Genomic DNA, 20,416 nt, shown 5'->3' with positions numbered 1-20,416 from the left:
ATCGATATATTTAATGCTTGGCACAGCTGTTTCCAAAGTTCCAAATTAACATTAAAGAGTGCTTTAATTTGTTTACCTGTGCGAGGATTATCATTGTCAAGTCTCACATGAACTGCGCATTCTAAAGTCGTTATTAATTCCAAATTTGAGATGGAGCGTGACGAATCTCGCACTGCACCAGGGCAACAGGTAAACACAGTGAACGAAATCCAATATACGAAAGTAACAAACATCCTACCTACAGGCCAAGGAGTCGCAAGCAGAGAAGCAGAAAAATGATGTGAGTGGCGATACTAATTGGGTGGTGCCAACTGCAAAACCAAAAATGAGCAGAAGAGCCAAGTCGGCCACATCGAAGTCGAAGAAGTTAAAAAAAAAGACCAAAAAATCGAAGCATTCGAAAAAATCTCTTAAAAAGAAGCACAAGAAGAAACGAAAATACTCCAGCAGCAGTGACAGCGATAGCGATAGCGATAGCTCCAGCTCCACAAGTAGTTCGGAGTCTGATTCGACTAGGGAGAAAGCGAAGCGCAGTCGCAAATCCGCTGATAAAGGAGTAGCAACTGCTCCACTTCCTATTGTGCCAAAGCCTTTATTGCAGCGCGATAGCTGGATGACTGACAGCACCGATTTAAAGCTGAATACCTTCAGCAAGGAACGCAGGGAAGCAATAAAACCTAACGCAAAGCTGCAGCAAATCGACGCCTATAATCCGGCCGAAAACATAAACGAGCTGAATCCATATTGGAAGAATAACGGCACTGGTCTGCCAGCTTTTAAGAAGCCCGCTGAGGACGACGACGAACGTCCAACACAGTCCACCGCATCAAAATATGTTGGCTCATCCAACTGGAAAAAACCAACAAGAAACTTGGATGATGGTTTGGTTAATCCAAATGGCCACGAATCTCGCGATCGGTCACTTGAGTGCACGGATAACGAGATGCAGCAACGTACCAATGTACCAATACCTTTGACAGATGCGCAATTCAATGCATTGGCCGCACGGGTGGTCAAAGCTGAAATTAAGGGCGATGTGAAACTGGTTGCAGATCTCAAAAAGCAGCTCGAGATGGCACGTAAAGCTCGAGCCGAACATCTGGCTAGTGGCAAGAACCATTCCGAATCCACAAGGACCGAGCAAAAGAGTGAACACATCTTGCTTACCCGCGCCGATGCCAGCGGAAATGTACGTCCACTTCTACAGGCCAAGGCTGATCGCAAATTGGTTGACAAAATGCAAAAGATGGCGGAAACCACTTCGGATGGAAATCGCTACGATATCAAGCAAATGGTTAATCATATATATACATATATATAATTTGCAACTATATATCTAATATGATGTATTCCTTTTTTCAGTTTGAACGGGAGAAGTATGCTACTTCAGCTGAATCAAATTTACAATACGCCAATATTTTATCTAAGAATGAGAAACTGAACGATGATCTGGATGGTATTTTCGAAGATCGTGTGCGCAAAGACATGGCCGAAGGCAATAATGAGCAGCGCGAACTGAATCGGGCTGTAAAGGAACAACAAAAGATGAGCGCCACCTTGGACAATTGCGAAAGATGCTTTGACTCCCAAAAGTTAGCAAAAGAAAGGCTACTCTCAGTGGGCACTAAGGTCTATTTAACTTTGCCCTCGCATGTGGGGCTGCAGCCAGATCACTGCATTTTAACTTCCGTGCAGCATGTCTCTGCCTGCACATTGCTTGACGAGGACGTTTGGGAGGAGTTAACTACCTTTCGTAAGGCTTTAACCCAAATGTTTGCTGCCCAGAATAGGGATGTGATATTCTTTGAGATAGCCAATAAGCTGTATAGACGTCAACACTTGTCTGTCCATTGTATACCCATACCGCAGTCTAAGGGTGAGATAGCTCCATTCTATTTCAAAAAGGCCATCGAGGAGTCTGAACAGGAATGGTCCATTAATAAGCAACTAATATCTTTGGGCAAAAAATCCTTGCGAGCAGCTATACCAAAAGGCTTGCCCTATTTCTGGGTACATTTTGGTATGGATCGTGGCTTTGCTCACGTCATCGAGGATCAGGAGCGCTTCCCACCGAATTACGCACAGGTTGGCTTCACTCTAAAAAAAAAAAATTTAATAGATGTATTTCAATAATTTCTTTTTATCTATTTAGCAAATTATTGCCGGAATGCTGGACCTGGAAATGCGTCATTGGCGGAATCCGCCTAAAGGACATAACATACACATTAATGTAAAATCATTTACTGATGCTTGGAAGAATTACGATTTTACCAAATCATAAATAGGTTTAATATTATTTTTGTATTGTATCAAATTAAATGCAGCAGTTAATAAATAAATAAATAGAACAATACGTACAACAAATTTCATGGTATCGAATTAAAAAGTGAGCAAGGAAGAATAAATGCACGTTATAATTTTCAATAATGTCAAAAATCGATATTTTTCCCATCGATAAGTACTCCAGTGCTTTCATTGACAGCACCGATAAGTTCTCACGATTAGGTGGCAGCCTCTTCATCTACAATAAGCGCAGCCAACTTCGAGAGTCTTGTTCTTTTTTCCGGTTGACTTTGACTAGCAAGGTAGTGCTCGCGTTCGTTTACTCAAATATATTTTTTTTTAGTTTTGAAAATATTGCTGCAAATGCTCAGCAATAAATGAAAATGTGTGTCTCTTAAAGGGACAGAGTGAATGTTGCACTTGAATTAATTTGAAATGGCGAAAACTTCATTAAACACTTAAAAAGCAATCCAATTTGAGATTTGCACAATATTGTTGTCGTTGTTTGCATGTGTGCGTGCGAACGTGTGTGTGTGTGCGTGCTTGTTCGCGAATAGCAACGTGTTTTTTAACAAAATTTTTTTTATACAATGTTTGTTTTTGTGTTTTTTCGCATCTAGATGCCAGGTGTCACAGTGAAGGATATTGATCAACATGCCGTTACCAAGGCGGTCGCTGTTTTCCTTAAGAAGTGAGTCTCGTGTGAGCTCTACACAACACTATATTTTGTCTCTTTATATATGTGTGTGTAGACATAACCTCACAAATGTGCATCTTTGTTTGTATATATCAATGATTTATTAACTTTTGCATATTTTAGAACTGGCAAATTGAAGGTGCCCGACCAGATGGACATCATCAAGACCGCCAAATTCAAGGAACTGGCACCCTACGATCCCGACTGGTTCTATGTGCGTTGTGCCTCCATAATGCGCCATCTCTATCATCGCAGTCCAGCTGGTGTTGGCTCCATCACAAAGATCTATGGCGGACGCAAACGCAACGGTGTGCATCCATCTCATTTCTGCCGTGCCGCTGACGGTGCTGCCCGCAAGGCACTGCAGGCTCTCGAGCATGCCCGCCTTGTTGAGAAGCACCCCGAGGGTGGCCGCAAATTGAGCTCGATTGGACAGCGGGATCTGGATCGCATTGCCAATCAGATCGTCGCCAAGCAGCGAGACGCTGCCAAACAAACTGGCCCAATTGTTATTTCCAAGTAAAATTTTATATGTGGACAACGCGACGAGAAGTCTATAAAAATACAAATCTTATATTTTAGACTTGTAAGAGTTTTCTTTGCATATGCAAATGCTGGCGATAATATAAACATAAATCACTGAAGTCTATAAAACGCGCACGTCAACAAGTGCCATTTTTCATTGGGTTTCACTATGAATTTCAGAATGGTTCAATTTTGTAAAAAATATCAAACTTAGCTGCGAATCAGGGAATACAGTGAAGTCTCTTGCTAATTTAAAGAAGAGGCCTGAAGTTGTGCAAACTGATCCCAAACCCAAGTTGTATTTTATCCTATCCTCAAAAGAGTGAACCGACGAATTGGTATGACTGACGGAAGATCGGCTAATATTGCATGATAGTTCATAGAATCGGTCCTATACATTCTACTTCTGTATTGTCGAACTAGTTATTTAGCTTAGACTGTTCATGAAATGAGAATTACAATATAACTCCCAGGAGGACTATGTATACGGGATCAACTCGCGCTCGATCCCATGATGACTTAAAAGTATATGGTAAATATGAGATGCCTTAGATAGGCAATACTTCAGATGGAGTATACTTTAGATAGGTAATCATTAACGGCCTGAAGTTGTTTAGTACTAATACACTCACCCATATAAATATGATGTATATGTGTATTATCGTATTGAGAGAACATGCGCTAAAAATCCCCCGTGGGAGGATCAACTCCAATATTTATATTTCTTATAGTGTAAATATTGTTCAGTACATACATACATACATATGTATGTATATGTACATATATAGACTATAAGTGATATACATGAGCTATATAAGCTGATTGAAATTTATACAGTTTGCCAGATGTACATAATGTTGTTGTTTTATAGTACATTTATTTAAATTTTAAGAATGTATTATAGAGCCTTACGACTAGTTTGTGTTTGTTAAATAGTTTACATTTAACCTTTATCTGGCAGATAAATCTCTATTAAAGTCAGCAAATCCTAAACTATCCCAATTGGATACATCTGAGGGAATGAGGCTGCTTTAGAGATTTCGTATCAGACTCTATCCAGAGCCTCGACCATAACAATGCTGTTACCACGAATTACCTGAAAATATAAAGTTCGCATTGTAACAAATATTATGTGGTTAGTCTAGTGCTATACTTACCACCATTCCAATGCTGTTTTTGGTATTATCCTTGCACTCCTCCACCGTATCGTCGAGCACAACGTTCATGAATGGATCGAAGCCGCGCAGAATGCCGGTGACAGCGCGGCCGCCATTTAGCTTAAGCATCATGCGCTTGTCCATGTATCTGATAATAAGGAAACAAATGAGCAGTTAGCACATGCATACGCCCACTTGCCAACGCGGTAGAGATACTCACTTTTTCAGCTCTGGTGGATGTGCTTTCGACATTTTCGTTTATGGAATTTAAAAATTAATTTGTCGCGAAATCAAGTCAATGTAAATGCAAACGCGTTTCGGTGTGACCGCTTGTAAACGTTTGCTCAGTGCTGTAAAATGCAGTAAAAAGAAATGCACTAAATGTGCTATTTAACTATCGTACAAAATATACACATATTTGGGTCATGATAACGATAGTATCGCGAGCATTAAACGATAGTTTTGCAGCTCCCTCGTAGCAACAGAGTCAACGATAACTGCTAGCATCGGCAATTAATAAGTTTTTAAGTTTATTTTTATTAGGTTTCAAATTGTGTTTGTTTGTTTTTTTATTTGTTTTTTGGTGTAATGTGTATTTATGTTAACTGATAAATAAGGCCAGCGTTTAATGAAACCATGCAAATGATGCATGTGAAAGTCGATTGAAAGCGCTAAACACGAAATCCACATAAATCGCATCCGTCGCTGTATGTTTGTATGCGCCCGAGTGCGAGTGTGTGTGTTGGTTGCGCTTGTCAGTGTCTGTTTGTGTGCGTTGTGCGTGCGAATGTGTTAGTGTGGCCAAAGACTTTGTCGTCGCCTATTGACGGGCCCAGCCAAAAGGGCGGGTAAAAGAAAAGTCAACAAACGAGAGAACGAGGGAACTAACAACTCCCTGGCAATTGCAGTTGACGGCGCCATAATAACGGAACAAGCTAAAATGTTCACAAAGAAGAAGAAGAAACCGCTGATCTCGATGCCCAGCAATTTCGAGCATCGCGTGCACACGGGCTTCGACAAGCGAGAGAACAAATATGTCGGCTTGCCACTGCAATGGGCCTCCATAGTGGGCAACAATCAAATTTTGAAGTCCAGCAATCGGCCGCTGCCGCTGGTGGATCCCTCAGAGATAACGCCCACAGAAATACTGGATCTGAAGACAATTGTGCGTCCGCATCATAATAACAATAAGGCAGACACAACATCGCTCAATAGCAGCAGCAGCAGCGCCCTGATGATGAACAATCCAGCAATGTTGCAGCAGCAGCAGCAGCAACAGTTGCTGCCAAAGACATCGCATGTGGCCCGCTCCAATTCGTTGCGCAGCTCCAGTCCGCCGCGTGTGAGGCGAGTGGCGAATGTGCCGCCCGCTGTGCCTGAGGAGGAGCTGCCATCCGGCACGCCCACGCCTGGCTTCAAGCAACAGCATCTGCAACAACAGCCACAGCAACAACCAATGCCACATAATCTTTTATATACCAGTCAGCATATCCATTCACATTCACATTCGCATCCACATCCGCATCCACATTCCAATGGTGGGCTAACGGCTCCTTTGGCTGTGCGCACCGATCCGTTCCGGATGCCTCAGCAGCTGCAGCAGCAGCAACAGCAGCAGCAGCAAACGTCGCCAGTCAGCTCTGTGGCCAGCTCGCATCACAACAACAATAATAATATTAACAACAATGGTCAAAGCTATCCAATGTATCCTGCCTCCCAGCAACAACCAAATCAGAATCCACATGCCAACAAGACAGCGCCAACAACAGCAACAGGAGCAGCAGCAGCAACGGCATCGCGTGCCAGCTCCAGCTCGAGTGGTAATGCTGCCGCCGCCGCCCTGGCTGCCCAGGCCCAAGCGCAGGCGCAACCAAAGCAGGAGCAAAGGCTGACGCACGAGCAATTCCGCGCTGCCCTGCAAATGGTTGTCTCCGCCGGTGATCCGCGCGAGAATCTGGAGAATTTCAACAAAATAGGCGAAGGCTCCACGGGCACTGTGTGCATAGCCACCGACAAGTCAACAGGTGAGTGACCAATCCTTCAATAGCTGAGCATTATATATTAACTCCTCCCTCTCGCTGTCTCTCTCGTTCTCACTTGATCCCTTGGTAGGTCGTCAAGTGGCTGTTAAGAAAATGGATTTGCGTAAGCAGCAGAGACGCGAGCTGCTCTTCAACGAGGTGGTCATCATGCGTGACTATCATCATCCCAATATTGTGGAGACATACTCCAGCTTTCTGGTCAACGACGAGCTCTGGGTGGTCATGGAGTATCTGGAGGGCGGCGCACTCACCGACATTGTCACACATTCCCGCATGGATGAGGAGCAAATTGCGACCGTTTGCAAGCAATGCCTCAAAGCTTTGGCCTATTTGCATTCACAGGTGCGTGACCAGCATTTCCAGCAGACGAGTTGTCAGCCAAAAGCCTCGCCCAATGCCTTTTCACTTCTCTTCTTTGCTTTCTGTGCACTCTTTCAATGCCTTTCTATTTTCGTTCTTTTGCGCTTTCTTCTTTTGCGACGTTTTGTGGTTTGGTTTCCATTTCCAAATGTCGCCCGTCGCATAGGTAATGCGATAGCCTGTCAAGTGGGCGCTTGGGGACGGCTGGGTCGTTGGGTGGTTGAGTGGTTGGGTGTTACGTGCTTTCGACGACCATAAATTTCGCTGACCCAAACCTTTGGCTGTAAATAGAAGTTCAGTTGAATGTGAATAATAGGCTTAACCAGAATGTTCTTTAAGTATTTACAAATATAATATATATGGGTATATATATTTAGATATGTAAGTAGTGTACAATCACATATATATTTTCTGTTCATGGGGCATCTATTAGAAATAGCGATTGCTCAACAATTGGAATTGACATTTTTACTTATCAAGGAATCCGAGTTTAGAAATAAAGGAAATCAGGAGGAGAGATTAAGGAAGTGAGTTAAAGTAACAAAAGGTAGGAGAGAGATAGGGTAGGTGGGCGATACCAAGATATAAATGAAAAGAGATCAAGAGAGACAGAGAGTAAGAGTGAGGATCAGAGAGGACAGAAGACCCATTGAGAGAGAGGAAGAGAGATGCAGAGTTAGAAATAGAGAGCAAAAGAGACATGCATATACTGAGATAGAAAGATGCGGTTACAGACAAAGAGAGGGAGAGAGAGAGAGAGAGAGAGAGATTAAAAACGAGGTGGTTACAGAGAGAAAGATAGAGAATAATCGGCTTATACAGAGAGAAAGAGAGAGTAAAATCTGCTTATACACAGAGAGTGAGAAGAGGGAACACATCGAAAGTTACAGAACGAGATACATAAATAGATTTTTAGGAAGATACAGCAAAATATAAAGACAGTGAACGGAATACAGCAGCAAGAGAGAAGTATAAACATAGATAGATATATTCTTATAGAACTTCAATAAAGCTAGACAATGCTATAAGGGAAGTATATAGGACGAGTGAGTGATCAAGTACAAGTAGAGTTAGTTTAAGAATAGTTTATTATTATTTGGAGTTACTGGTTCCAGGGTATTTCTCAGTTAATTAAAAAGCGAAGGTAGTCGGGCTGCTTTTCACGGATCAAAGGTTACCATTTAATATTTCGACTCCAATTAAAATTCAAATCATTCCTATTCTCCACTCACTGCCAGGGTAACTCTTAGTTATGCATACCCATTCTGACCCTATACTAATTTGGTTTCCATTTCCACTTCAAATAGGGCGTCATCCATCGGGACATCAAATCCGATTCGATACTCTTGGCCGCTGATGGGCGGGTGAAGCTGTCGGACTTTGGTTTCTGTGCGCAAGTGTCGCAGGAGCTGCCCAAACGGAAGTCCTTGGTGGGCACACCCTACTGGATGTCGCCGGAGGTCATTTCGCGCCTGCCGTACGGCCCCGACGTGGATATCTGGTCGCTGGGCATAATGGTCATCGAAATGGTGGACGGCGAGCCGCCGTTCTTCAACGAGCCGCCATTGCAGGCGATGCGTCGCATTCGGGATATGCAGCCGCCAAATCTGAAGAATGCCCACAAGGTGTCGCCGCGTCTGCAATCGTTTTTGGACCGAATGCTCGTCCGGGATCCGGCACAGCGTGCAACGGCCGCTGAGCTGTTGGCTCATCCATTTCTGCGACAAGCGGGACCGCCGTCTCTCTTGGTGCCTCTCATGCGCAATTCGAGGCATCACACCTGATGATGATGATGACGATGATGACGATGATGACGATGATCCACTTGGGTTACATCTACTGCTCCCGCTCCAGCTGCTGTTGCCGTTGCTGCTGCCCTTGTTTCTGCATTCTAGTTTACAAGCTCCACTTAATGTAGTATTATTCCATATTTTTCGTTTGTTTGTTTTTTTTTTTTATACGGCTACACGGCAATCGCTACTTAAACTGTTAACCAGCCACGCCTCTAACATCCCACACATTCATGCATCATCCAGATCCATATCCATATCCACATTCGTATCTTCATATTTTATTTGTTTACTTTTTGTTAAGCATTTTATGTTGGCTACAGCAAATATTTTTTATATATTTATATATAGAGACCCCAAACATATTTTGATTAAAAAGCTGAAAAGTACGCTCTATAAGTCATAGCCACGCCCCCAATTTGTAATTTATAATGATAGATAACAATCTATGGCTATACCTATAACTAAATCTATGTCTACGTCTCTATAACTAAGCTCGAACGAGAATGTGCCTTGTGACTAGGAAACATTGAAATATTGAAATATTATATATATATATATATATATATATATGTCTGAAACGCCATTTGGTTAAAGCTAATACTCGATCGTTAGTGTTCTATATACATATATATATATATATACTTATATACGCATATATATTTGCAGACCAAATTCGAGCTCAAGATCTTTTCGAAATGCTAATTTTAGCTCACAAAAAGCGGGCAAAATTTCTTGTCAATACATAAAAATGCTTTTACACATTTATTAATATTATTTAACAAAAAAAAGAAGTAATATATATGTATCTATTTATACATATATACAAACAGAGTTCGAATATATTTAAAAGTAAAGCAAATATCGAAGCGAATATAGAGTACTTAATGTCTAAGTATAGAGAGACAACGAATCATGCAAATATATATATAAATTGCTCACATTCAACGAATAGCAACTTTTATATGTTTTATATATATATATATATATATATGTACAAACCTGTACTTATATATACATATACATATATATATATATATTTATATATATATATAGCCTATGTATAGCAATTATTTATATCTTACGTAAGTTTTGATTATACAAAAATTTTTACATTTTTTTAAAGTTTACCGAAAGTTTGCGGTTTCCATAATTGTGAATTGTTAAAACACAAGAAGTAATACATTCCCACGCCCCACACATAATTGGAAAAGATTCCATTTTAAGCAGATTTTTTTTACAGTGTTCTGTAATTATTAACGAATAAAATACACAAGTATTGAAACGAAAATCGTATATTTCTTTAATTTTAATGGAAACTGGGATTTTAAATTGGATAATGAACAGAAATTTGTATAAGAATAAGTTAGGGACTACCGAATCAAAATTTACAAAGCAAAGCTCGAGAGAATTCTGAAGAATAAATCAAAAATCACATTCAAAATTTTCATCCTAGAATACTTTCAAAACGGCTACATAATGGCGCGCTGAGAAGGAGAGAAAAAAAACTGTTTTACCGGCTATAACCGGTTCGGCTTACAGTGCTGCCTAGCTTCAGCTACACTGAACCGGTTCAAACCAGTGTATCAGAAGTTAACGGAAAAGTTGAAAATAAATACAAATATTTTGTTTTAAATTTTTTTTGTATATATTTTTTTATTTATTTATAATGGTTGTTTTTTGTTTGTTGTTGTTTTTGTGTTGTTGCTTTAGGTATTATTTTAGTTTGTTTATCAATTGAAATAAGTGTGTGTGTGTGTGAGTGTGCGCTGATATATGAGCTATAAATATTCCAATGCAAATATATATACACAAATACAAGCGCACAAAGGCAAGTGAGAGAAGGTTGTGGTACATGTGTGAGTGTGTAATGAGCTGTGCATGCACGTTTGTGTGTGTGTGTGAGTTTGAGCATAAAATACATAAATAAACGCACACACATAAGCATACATGCACTGGCGCCACATGTTGAAAAAAAAAATGTACTAAAAACTAAACAGGCAGAGCTTGAGCTGCCCTTAGCTAGCAATGAGTGTGAGAGAGACAGTGGGTGCGTGTGTGTGTGTGTGTCAACTGATTATGTATATTATTTGTATGTATGCATGTATGCATGCTAGCAGGCCAAGCTTGAGCTGTCCTTGGGCTAGCCGTGCATGTGAGCGAAAGGGAAAGGAAGAGAGCGAAAAACGGAGGGAATGGAACAGTGTGTAACATAACTGTTAAGCTACAGTGCCTTAAAAAAGTGTGTAGATGTATGCACGTATGCATGTAAGTTAGCTTAGTTGCGCTTCCTCAAGGCCAGGCGACTGCTGAGCGGACGCTTGAGCTTTGGCTCCTCTTCCTTCTGCTGTTGCTCCGATTCCTCGGCAGCGGTGTCCACCTCCGGTTCCGCCTTCACTGGCTTCGACAGCTTGCGACGATTGACTGCAAAAGTGAGGTTAATGTGATTGAAAAATACGATCTGGGATTCAGCATCACTTACGTGCCGAATTGCTCTTGTAGCCGCCCTTGGCGTGGCCAGCGGCGGCTGCAGCCGGTGCCGGTGCCTGGGCGCTGGCAGCCTCATCATGGTCAGCGGGCTCCTCATCGGTCTTCTTGGCAGCTGGCTTGCTGGCAGCCGGCTTCTCGTTGCGATGCTTCTTGGCGTTCTGCTGGCGGCGCTTCAGCGAATTGAGGAAATCATCGTTGGAGCGGAAGGGACGGATGACGGGGCCAACCTTTTTGGGCGGCTCCGTTGTGGTGGTCGTGGAGCTGGGGCCGCTCTCCTCCTGCTCATCGCCGTACTGGCTGCCAGCGCCGCCGGCACCCTCCTCATTGTACTCATCCTCCTCGGCGCCATCGTCGTTGACCGGCGCCGCTGTTGTCGTTGTCGTTGACTTAGCCGCCTTGCCCACGGGGCGACGCAGTGCAGCGATTCTCTTTGCCGGCGAAACGTTGCCAGCACCCTCCTCCTGGGCGGCAACCAGGCCGTAGCACAGTGCGCAGATGATGAAAAGCAGGCAGCTATTGCACAATAAAAGAGCAAAGTAAAATCAATTTTAGGTTATGTTGAAGATCTTATGCGCACTATGCGTTTTAATTAAGATAATTACTACAACTAATTACTGTGATGACAAAAATATTCCAAAAAATGTGAATTGAAGGTTTAAGGAAATAAAATATATATATACATATATATATATATAATATAATATACATAATATTAAAGCTTACGAACAAATGACAACGTTTATGTTTTGTTGACTATTAAAAACTTTAAAAAGTTTCCAAAAATTGCAATTCTCAATTGTTTGAGGCTATGTCCATACCTTGTAGTCACATTTTCAGTTCATAAAGGTCTTAAAAGCTCTCTAAACTGAAGGGGATAGGAAGAATAATAATTCCGGTTTTTTTTATAGGCCTAGAGATTTTTGCTTTTCTTATGTATGCATGCTTAGCTGCCGTAAGCCGGCTTGACTTGGCAACATCGACAGCATACGACTATCATATACCCTATCATTTATTTGATATATGATAGTTGTTTGTATATGGGTGCGATCAGAATTATATCGAAAATATGAAATAATTAATGTCTATTAATTTCATAGGAAATCCTGTACAGTCTCAAGAGAACATTTCGAAATTTTCAAGTCTTCAAATAAAAGGCTTCAAAGACAAGTATCAATATCGATACTTATCGATAAATGCGAAATGGGAGAGGGTGTAAGATATATCTTGGGTATGGACGGAGAGAGATGAATATATAATTGGATGAAGGGACGAACAACTCGTTCATACACATAAAACTCTTATGCCTAGCAATGGAAACAGAGTACATACATATATTATTCAATGAGAAATAGAGTAAAACTAAAAAAAAATTGTAAGCTCGCTGTTCGCAATCCGAAATATGTTGCTCAACGAGCACGAGGCATAATTTCAATTGAAATTCACCCATATTCAATTAGTTGCCATCTCTCACATATACATGTGTATATAATATAAAGATTATATATATATATTTACACATTATTATAGTGTATATATTGTTTATATATAAGTATATATACATACGATATATTTACAGTCTGGTTGAACGGGTTATGCTGAGAACCTGAACCGGACTTGGTTAATACAAAAAATAAAGACATACAAAATATGAACACGTCTCATACATAACTATATCTATCTACTATATATACATATATATACACATATATACACATATATACATCAGTTAGACCATAAAGATATGTATGCGTCGACGGCTGCTGCGACTGCTGCTGCTGCTGCTTCTTCCTCTTTTGGCGCCTGCGCTGTGCTAACAATTATTAATGCTTAAAGGTCAGCTAAACGGGTTTTAGCTTTTATTTTTCACATTTTGCTGTTGTTTTTGTTTTTGTTTAGTTGTTGCTCGTTTTTTTTTTTTTTCTTATTCACTTTCGATTTCAAATTCATACAGAAACAAAAGACTTAGGCAGCGAACTTGTTTTGAAATACTTCTGGCCTGGACGCACGCCCGCTTAGACATAGGCTAAGGTTAGTAGCTCTCTGTAAGCAGGCACACCCACACATACACACACACACACACAGGTACACGAACAGGTAGAGGTACAGCCAACCCCCCCCCCCCCTCCCCTCGCCTCCTTTGGGCAACAGGTGCTTATGCAAAAGGCAACAGCAACAGCGAAAGACGACGGCAGCAATGGAAACCTGTTGCTCGTAGCCAGAATAAATTGAAATGCGCGCCTGCTGGTTGGCCAATAACGGTAAAATGTGCAAGCCACATTCAAATACAGCTGCCTGAGCAGGGAGAGGCCCCAGCCACGCCCCATAGCCCACAATAGCCCAGCTAGCGAAGACAACAGCTGCAATTGCCGTTAGCTGTTGTTGTTGCTGTTGCTGTTGCTGTTGCTGTTGCTGTTGCTGTCGCCGGCGGGTTGCATCTTTTCGCATTGATTAGGGTCAACCGTGTGGCATGTGCAAGCGACTCTTTGCATTTCAATTGGACTTATGCAACCGCAGCCTCATGGAAAGGTGAAAGGCGTGTTGCTGTTGTTGTGGGTGCGTGTTGCTGGCGTGCCTGGAATCAATAACTGTTGCTGCTGTTGTTGCTGTTGCTGCTGTAATTGCTGTTGTTGCTGCTTCTGCTTACTTCTTAATCGAAATTCAAGTCAAGCCGTGTCCAAGTCTATATGACATTTGGCTTTGAGCTCAACCGGTTTTATTTTTGGCATTTTATTTAAAGCTAGATCGTTGGGGAGGGGGCAAAAAAAACTATTAGAGACAATGCTATACACACTTATACACACACACATTTCTAAGCCAAGCCTTGTTATATAAGAGCAACATTAGTTGCAAATTTATGATAAGCAAAAGCCGTCGAGAATCAATAAGTGGAAGGCGGAACCACATGCTCAATGATGCTGCATCATTATCATCATCATTGTCAACAACATCATCATCATCAGCAGCAGCAGCAGCATCATTATAGATATTATAATAATTAGACCGACTATTCACATACCCTCTAATATCAGCTGCATGCATCCCCATTGCAGTCTTATACCAACTTATACTCGCACTCTTATACGCTCACTCACTCTCTCTGTGAACCGAACTGGTTCCATTTCGTAATTAATATGATTTGAATTTTTATGCATTATGAAATATGTTATTTTAAATGCAAAAAAAAAAAAAAAAAAAAGAAAATGCAAATTATATTGAAAATTTATTTATAGAATGCGTAGCTTTCCGATCCAAAGCAATATATTAAAGTATTTAAATTTTTTGCACTCTCAGCTAAAAATTGAGCTTTGTTTAAAAATCAAGTTTTAGAGATTTTAAATTCTTAGTAAGTCTCAGAGCTGAATAAATCTAGTTTTTATTGTCATTAATGAAAGGGAAATGAATAATTTATATTGGTGTTGAGCCAAGTCTGTCACCATTTGCTCGCTATTGAAGTTAGAGACTTGAAGCTTGACTTGAACATCGTGTATACCCTCGTCTGAGAAAACGTCTAGACTTTTCCGATCCACCCTCTAGGTGCATGAAGTGCTATAGAGTTGTAATTTGCAATGCATTCTCACGTTGACAGCACAAGTTCAAAAAAAAGAGGGAATTACAAAATATCTGGCGGATATATCTAAGCATGATAAATCTAGGTGAATTGTTTCTGCTACAGCTGTAGAGCTAGGAGCTCCAATTTTGCTGTTTACATTTTCTATTAATTAAAAAAAAATATACATATATATATATATTTTTAATAATTCTTAGAATAAATTTAGTTTTTAGTCCAAAATTTTATAGAATTTTTAAGTTTTCTAAAATATTTAAGTTTTCAAAAAGATAAGAAAATATCAAAGTTAGGGCAGACTACATAGTTAGCATATACACATCTATAGTTAATGGTGTATGCATGTATCTGTTTATATTACAGGGTATATGAAGCAACAGATTAAAGCACTTGGTTCACTCAAAGTGTTTGCGTTTCAAGTCAGCGCCTCGAAGAGCTTGTTCAATAAAATGGCAAAAAACTTTTAAGACTTTAGCTTTGTTTAAACATCGGTATATGTATATAGTACATATATGTATATATATGTATATATTATATTATCACATGATTATGATTCGCATATGCGGAATTAGTTCATGGCGATGACGCCATCAACCGAAAACGAGCTAAAATAAAAAAAAAAACAGCGAATTTGATTGGCAATAGCCATGCCCTCAGCTATGCAAAACGGGTCACTATGCTAATTGCCCAACTATATCTGGAACTAGAGGCAGTCGTAGTCATAGCTAAATATATACACAGCTATTTGTATGGGTATATGGGTATATAGGTATTTATGGCATAGCGTTTCTAATAGTTCAAAACACAATTACGAACACTTGAATGACTAAAAGAAAAAAAAAAAAAAAACGTGCACACTTGTTGTCGTTGTTGTTGTCGCGTTAAGTGGGTTCAATAACGGTGCATTGTGTACGTGTTGTTGCCGCTGCTGCTGCTGGTGCTGCTGCTGCAGTTAGCCCAATCAGTTCGTCAAGTGGGCAAGCCAAGCCAAGTTCGTTGCCTGAGTCTTTTGATTTGTGTTACAGTTTCTTTATATGCTGTCGCTGTTGTTGTTGTTGTTGTTATTGCTGGCTTACATTGAATTTGGCTTATGAAATGCACACACACACATACGCACACTCATCATGTTGCCAATTCGCACAGTCCTTGAAAATCAGTTTAAAATACCAAAAGACAAAAAATTGTCTTTTTGTCTACAATTTTTTTATTTTTGGCTCGCAAAATCCACTAAAATGAGTGAGTGAGTGAGTCTGTGTGTGTATATGTGTGCATGTGTGTGTGTATTCTGGTTTGGCTTTTTGGCATGCACATGATCTGATCTCTCTTATTTAAATAATATTGCATAATGCGAGCGATTTGTGTGCGCCAAAAATGAAATGAAACGCATGTAAAACGACAGCAACAACAACAGCAGCCACAACAACAACAACAAGATACAACACCCCAAAAAGCAAGCGAAACTAAATTTAAATCCTGATCTTGCCGTCAAATTGGCGCTTGTTGCTGGCGTCTGCTGTGTTGCTGTTGCTGCGGCTGCTGTTGCTGCTGTTGCTGCTGCTGCTTTTGTTGTTGTTGCTGGCGTGATTAATTCGCGCCATGCGCTATGCGATTAACATACATATTATATATATTTATTTATATATGTATGTATGTGTCTGTCAGCTTGCATTAAGAGTGCAACCGTTAATTTATAAGACAGCAACAACAGCAGCAGCAGCCGCAGCAGCAGCAACAGTTGCAACTGCAATTGCTTGGTAATTAATCCAATATACTTGCACAGAGCCAGCTGCCCAGCAGCCAACTGTGTTGTTGCTGCTGCTGCTGCTGGCGTGCAGGCGACAATGGGTAGAGCAGCGGCAACAGCAGACGGCAACATCAGACGGCAACAGCAGCAGCAACAGCAGACGGCAGCATCAGCTGGCGACCTTGAAACATTTCATTCAATCAATGCACTGACAGCTGGACAGACAGACGCTTCTCACAGCAAGCTGATTCTGTTGCTGCTGTTGCTGGTGCTGCAATTGGCAACGGCAATCGTAGCTGGGAAATGCCATTTGCCATTTCTTTGTGCCGGCAAATGTCACAAGGCAACTGCTGCAATAGCAACGGCAACCGCAACAACGGCAACAGCAAAACAACAACGAGCAACAACAGCAACAAATGATAATCAACTTCGGCATTTTGCTCGAGACGTTGGCGTGTTAAAGTTCAGTTCAGGCATTCGGTTCACATACATTTGTTGCACCTACTTTCAAGCAACAAGTCGTGCCCAAATTATAGGAAAACAAGAAACACGTCAACAACACGACGTGCAAATACCCTGTATGTAGCTAATTTAGCTTGAAAAAGAAGTCTTCAGCTAAAATAGTTTAGTTTCTTGTTAATTTGAATGAATACCCTGTAAAAAATGAGTAAGCATAACGAAGGTAGTCAAATTAAATATGTAAAATACTATTGAAATACCAGAGTTGCTCAAATCATATAAATTACTAGGTATATATGATAGCTATAGCCACTCTATAGCTCTGCAACAGCACATATGGTTATAATAAAAAGAAACAAATCTCGCAAATTCGATATATGTATAAATATGCTCTAGATCCACTCAAGATGCTGTAGACTAAGTTTCAGACTGCTAGCTCTGGCAGTGCCCGAGTTATATGAGTCTGCTGCTGGAAACTCCACGGCTGCACTTCAGCTAACTCAAGTATTTCACCATGAATAGCTTAAGAATAGCTGGCAACACTGGCATTACCAGTTGCACAGAGTAATAGCTAAGCTTATTTCGACATAATTCGAGCAGGCTAAAAATAAATCCAAAACTGAAATCTTTTTTAAAACTTAAAACACGTCAGCAAAAAAAAAATACCAAAAAAAAAAAAAGCAAAATTAATTTGTGTTAAATATATAGAGTATATATAGATTTATATATATACATATGTTTATCACTCACATGTTGAAGTACTTCATTTTGTATGTATGTGTGCGTGAATATTTATAAAAAACTTGGAAAAAAAAGAGCTTGATTCGAATTTGAAAACGCGCGAAACGAACAAAAAATTCACGACGATTTTATTTGATTTTATTTTCGGGCTGCAGGCACTGGGGAGGACTGAGTGTGCGAGTGTGTGTGGTGTGGTGTGGTGTGTGTGTATGTGTGGAGTTTGGAGACTTTTATTGTGTGTAGAGAGATGTGTGTGGGGCACAACTGAGAGTGCTGAGCGCTGGAGTTAAGCTTAAGCCACCGATCACGATCGACTTCTAGAGGCTGACTGAACGTTACTTATGCCGTGTGCATGGAGTTAACCTACCCGGCCATCCAATATTTTTCTGGCAGCCAGCAGTGCCAGTCGATGTTGCTGTTACTTCTGTTGTTGTTGTTGTTGCTGTTGTTGTTTTCTTCTCTTTTCTGTTATCTGTTGTGTTTCTTTTTTTTCTGCCACAGCGACGCCAGCAACAGCAACAGCAACAGCGACGAACAACAGGTTGCTGCCCGCCCGCCCTAAGCCAACTAACCAACTGTAAATGACGGCAGCGGCAGCAGGGGGCGAGGCTAGGCGTGGCAGTGGCCGGGGGTGGTGGAGCTGGGATTGGGGCAGACCATGTTCGTAATTATATGCAAAGAGTGCATGGCGCACTTCTGGTTTGCCAGCCAATTTGTCATTGCTGCCGTCGTGACGCCTGCGTCGCTGTCGCTGTTGCCGTTGCTCGGCCTCTGCTCCGGCCGCTGCCCATGCTGACAGCGCTGCCGGCGCTAGTTGGTGGCTTTTGACAGGTTTTCTTTGGGCTTTCGGCGTCGCTGCTGAAGCCGAAGCTGAGCTTTTATTTTATTGTTGTAGTTACTTTTTAGTAAACACCCTGTAAACATAAAATTTGGTAAAGTGGGTAGACTGAATTAGTGTATATGTAAATAACCTAAAATAAGCCAAAAACGGATCAACATTTATAGCGGAAATTCATTCCTTGTGTTGCTGCTGAAAAAACAGTGCTGCAAACTGACCACACTCAATGCAAATTTTATGGTATTTAAATTTTTGGTATTTCTTTAAAGCTGCAGGCTGTAAATACTTAAAATTTACCATTTTGGACAAGTGGAGACTTCTCATTAGACATAATTGATTGGAGAGATTCTAAATGCTTGACAGGAAATCCGCAAGTGGCGAGCTTTTAGACTTGCAGAGGAAAATGTTTATGTACATATATATTTTCGGCATGACTGTAGGACACTACTAAATATATTTTTAGGTATTTTATAAACAAACTGCTCTACAGGGTATTTGACGGTGTGCATCTTCTCACCTCTTACATTCTTTGCGAGCATCAACTTCATTTTTCTTTTCATTTCAGTTATTTATTTCTTTTTAAAATTTTTGATTAAAAAAACTCTTTTTTTTTTTTTTACGAATGTTTATTAATTAATTTATTGATTTTTGGGGCACTTGTTGTTGTTGTTAAACACGTCGTCTGGTAAATCCCGAGTACCAAATCAAGATGCAGAGTGTAATACTAAAAAGAAGAAATATCCAGATTTACATATACATATCTAATTTATATATGTATATATCTATATCCATATATGACACATATATTTATCTATATTTATATAATTTGATTCATATGCCATGGCGTGGCCTTGAACTGATTCGCATTCGAAGTCAGAGAGAGAGAGAGAAGAAAAAAAAAACATATTTCGGGCGCGGGCGAAACTTTAATAATTAATAATTACGCTAATGACAATGTTAATTATAATGTTAATGATGGGACTAATGCCCATGATCGTGGCTTAATGAGCACTAACCAATCACATATCACTCTTGGCCAGATGTTCTTCTGGCCAAAGACTAAAAAGCAGAAAATATTATTATTTATAAAAAAAGAAGCAAATTAATTAAATTAAAATAAAAATAAAAAATCAATTAACAGCTGGCCAACTTACCTTGAACTACAAAATATCAATGCAGCCTGAGAGGGGTGGGGCAGGGCGATAGGTGTTTAAGGGCAGAGGGGGAGGGTCTCAGACATGCAGACAGCCCAGGGAAGCGCCCAGTCCATCACGTATGAAGCTAGTCACGACTACCAGCTACCCTGTCATGTCGAATTCGTAGCTTCAACTAAACCAAACTCTATGAACTCTAAGAACTATAGATGCTCAAGTAAATCTGCAATTATTATTATTTACTAAATATCTACAAGTCTTGACCTTTCCGAATCTAAGAACTTCGTCTGTCTTCATTGTCGCACAACTCAGCTACCACGTTTATATTCTTCCAGGGTAAACTAGACAGATAAAACAGTTGTTTTTTTTATCAGCCTATAAAACTATTTAAAAAAAAAAAAAGAAACAAAGAAAATCATAAACAATAAACTATAAAATAAAAACCTTGTTCAGCGAGCGATGACACTGAAATCGAATCGAATCAAGCTTAAGAAAAAAAAAATTTGAATCTGAATTTTGAATCGCATCGTATCGAATCGATTCGAATCGCATGCAAATGCAATCCGAAGCA

General features: G+C 40.3%; 5 protein-coding genes across 5 annotated transcripts; 3 read left to right on the top strand and 2 right to left on the bottom strand.

The window, feature by feature from the left end:
• The first annotated feature begins 24 nt into the window (after window positions 1-24).
• LOC115564690 (pre-mRNA splicing factor CG9213) lies at window positions 25-2,339 on the top strand. Its single transcript, XM_030389294.2, has 4 exons — window positions 25-189; window positions 245-1,294; window positions 1,363-2,085; window positions 2,153-2,339. The coding sequence occupies exons 1-4, from the start codon at window positions 151-153 to the stop codon at window positions 2,279-2,281; spliced, it is 1,941 nt and encodes a 646-aa protein (XP_030245154.1). The 5' UTR covers window positions 25-150; the 3' UTR covers window positions 2,282-2,339.
• A 137-nt stretch (window positions 2,340-2,476) lies between these two features.
• RpS19a (Ribosomal protein S19a) lies at window positions 2,477-3,634 on the top strand. The gene is made up of 3 exons (XM_030389300.2): window positions 2,477-2,585; window positions 2,904-2,974; window positions 3,104-3,634. Exons 2-3 carry the CDS (start codon window positions 2,904-2,906, stop codon window positions 3,501-3,503), a joined length of 471 nt encoding a protein of 156 aa, XP_030245160.1. The 5' UTR covers window positions 2,477-2,585; the 3' UTR covers window positions 3,504-3,634.
• Window positions 3,635-4,362: 728 nt separating this feature from the next.
• SNRPG (small nuclear ribonucleoprotein G) lies at window positions 4,363-5,041 on the bottom strand. Its single transcript, XM_030389301.2, has 3 exons — window positions 4,883-5,041; window positions 4,663-4,810; window positions 4,363-4,601 (listed from the first exon to the last, which is right to left on the bottom strand). Exons 1-3 carry the CDS (start codon window positions 4,912-4,914, stop codon window positions 4,551-4,553), a joined length of 231 nt encoding a protein of 76 aa, XP_030245161.1. The 5' UTR covers window positions 4,915-5,041; the 3' UTR covers window positions 4,363-4,550.
• Window positions 5,042-5,515: 474 nt separating this feature from the next.
• Window positions 5,516-10,145, top strand: mbt (serine/threonine-protein kinase PAK mbt). Its single transcript, XM_030389296.2, has 3 exons — window positions 5,516-6,686; window positions 6,775-7,046; window positions 8,372-10,145. The coding sequence occupies exons 1-3, from the start codon at window positions 5,603-5,605 to the stop codon at window positions 8,846-8,848; spliced, it is 1,833 nt and encodes a 610-aa protein (XP_030245156.1). The 5' UTR covers window positions 5,516-5,602; the 3' UTR covers window positions 8,849-10,145.
• Window positions 10,146-10,490: 345 nt separating this feature from the next.
• Window positions 10,491-18,201, bottom strand: LOC115564693 (uncharacterized). The gene is made up of 3 exons (XM_030389298.2): window positions 17,863-18,201; window positions 11,337-11,857; window positions 10,491-11,278 (listed from the first exon to the last, which is right to left on the bottom strand). The coding sequence occupies exons 1-3, from the start codon at window positions 17,877-17,879 to the stop codon at window positions 11,133-11,135; spliced, it is 684 nt and encodes a 227-aa protein (XP_030245158.1). The 5' UTR covers window positions 17,880-18,201; the 3' UTR covers window positions 10,491-11,132.
• Window positions 18,202-20,416: the final 2,215 nt, after the last annotated feature.

Source organism: Drosophila navojoa, chromosome X, assembly GCF_054131105.1.
Source record: "Drosophila navojoa isolate 15081-1374.11 chromosome X, UAZ_NAV_1.0, whole genome shotgun sequence".
In the NCBI taxonomy this organism is placed as follows: Eukaryota; Metazoa; Arthropoda; class Insecta; order Diptera; family Drosophilidae; genus Drosophila; species Drosophila navojoa.
This window is presented reverse-complemented; position numbering and strand designations above follow the sequence as displayed.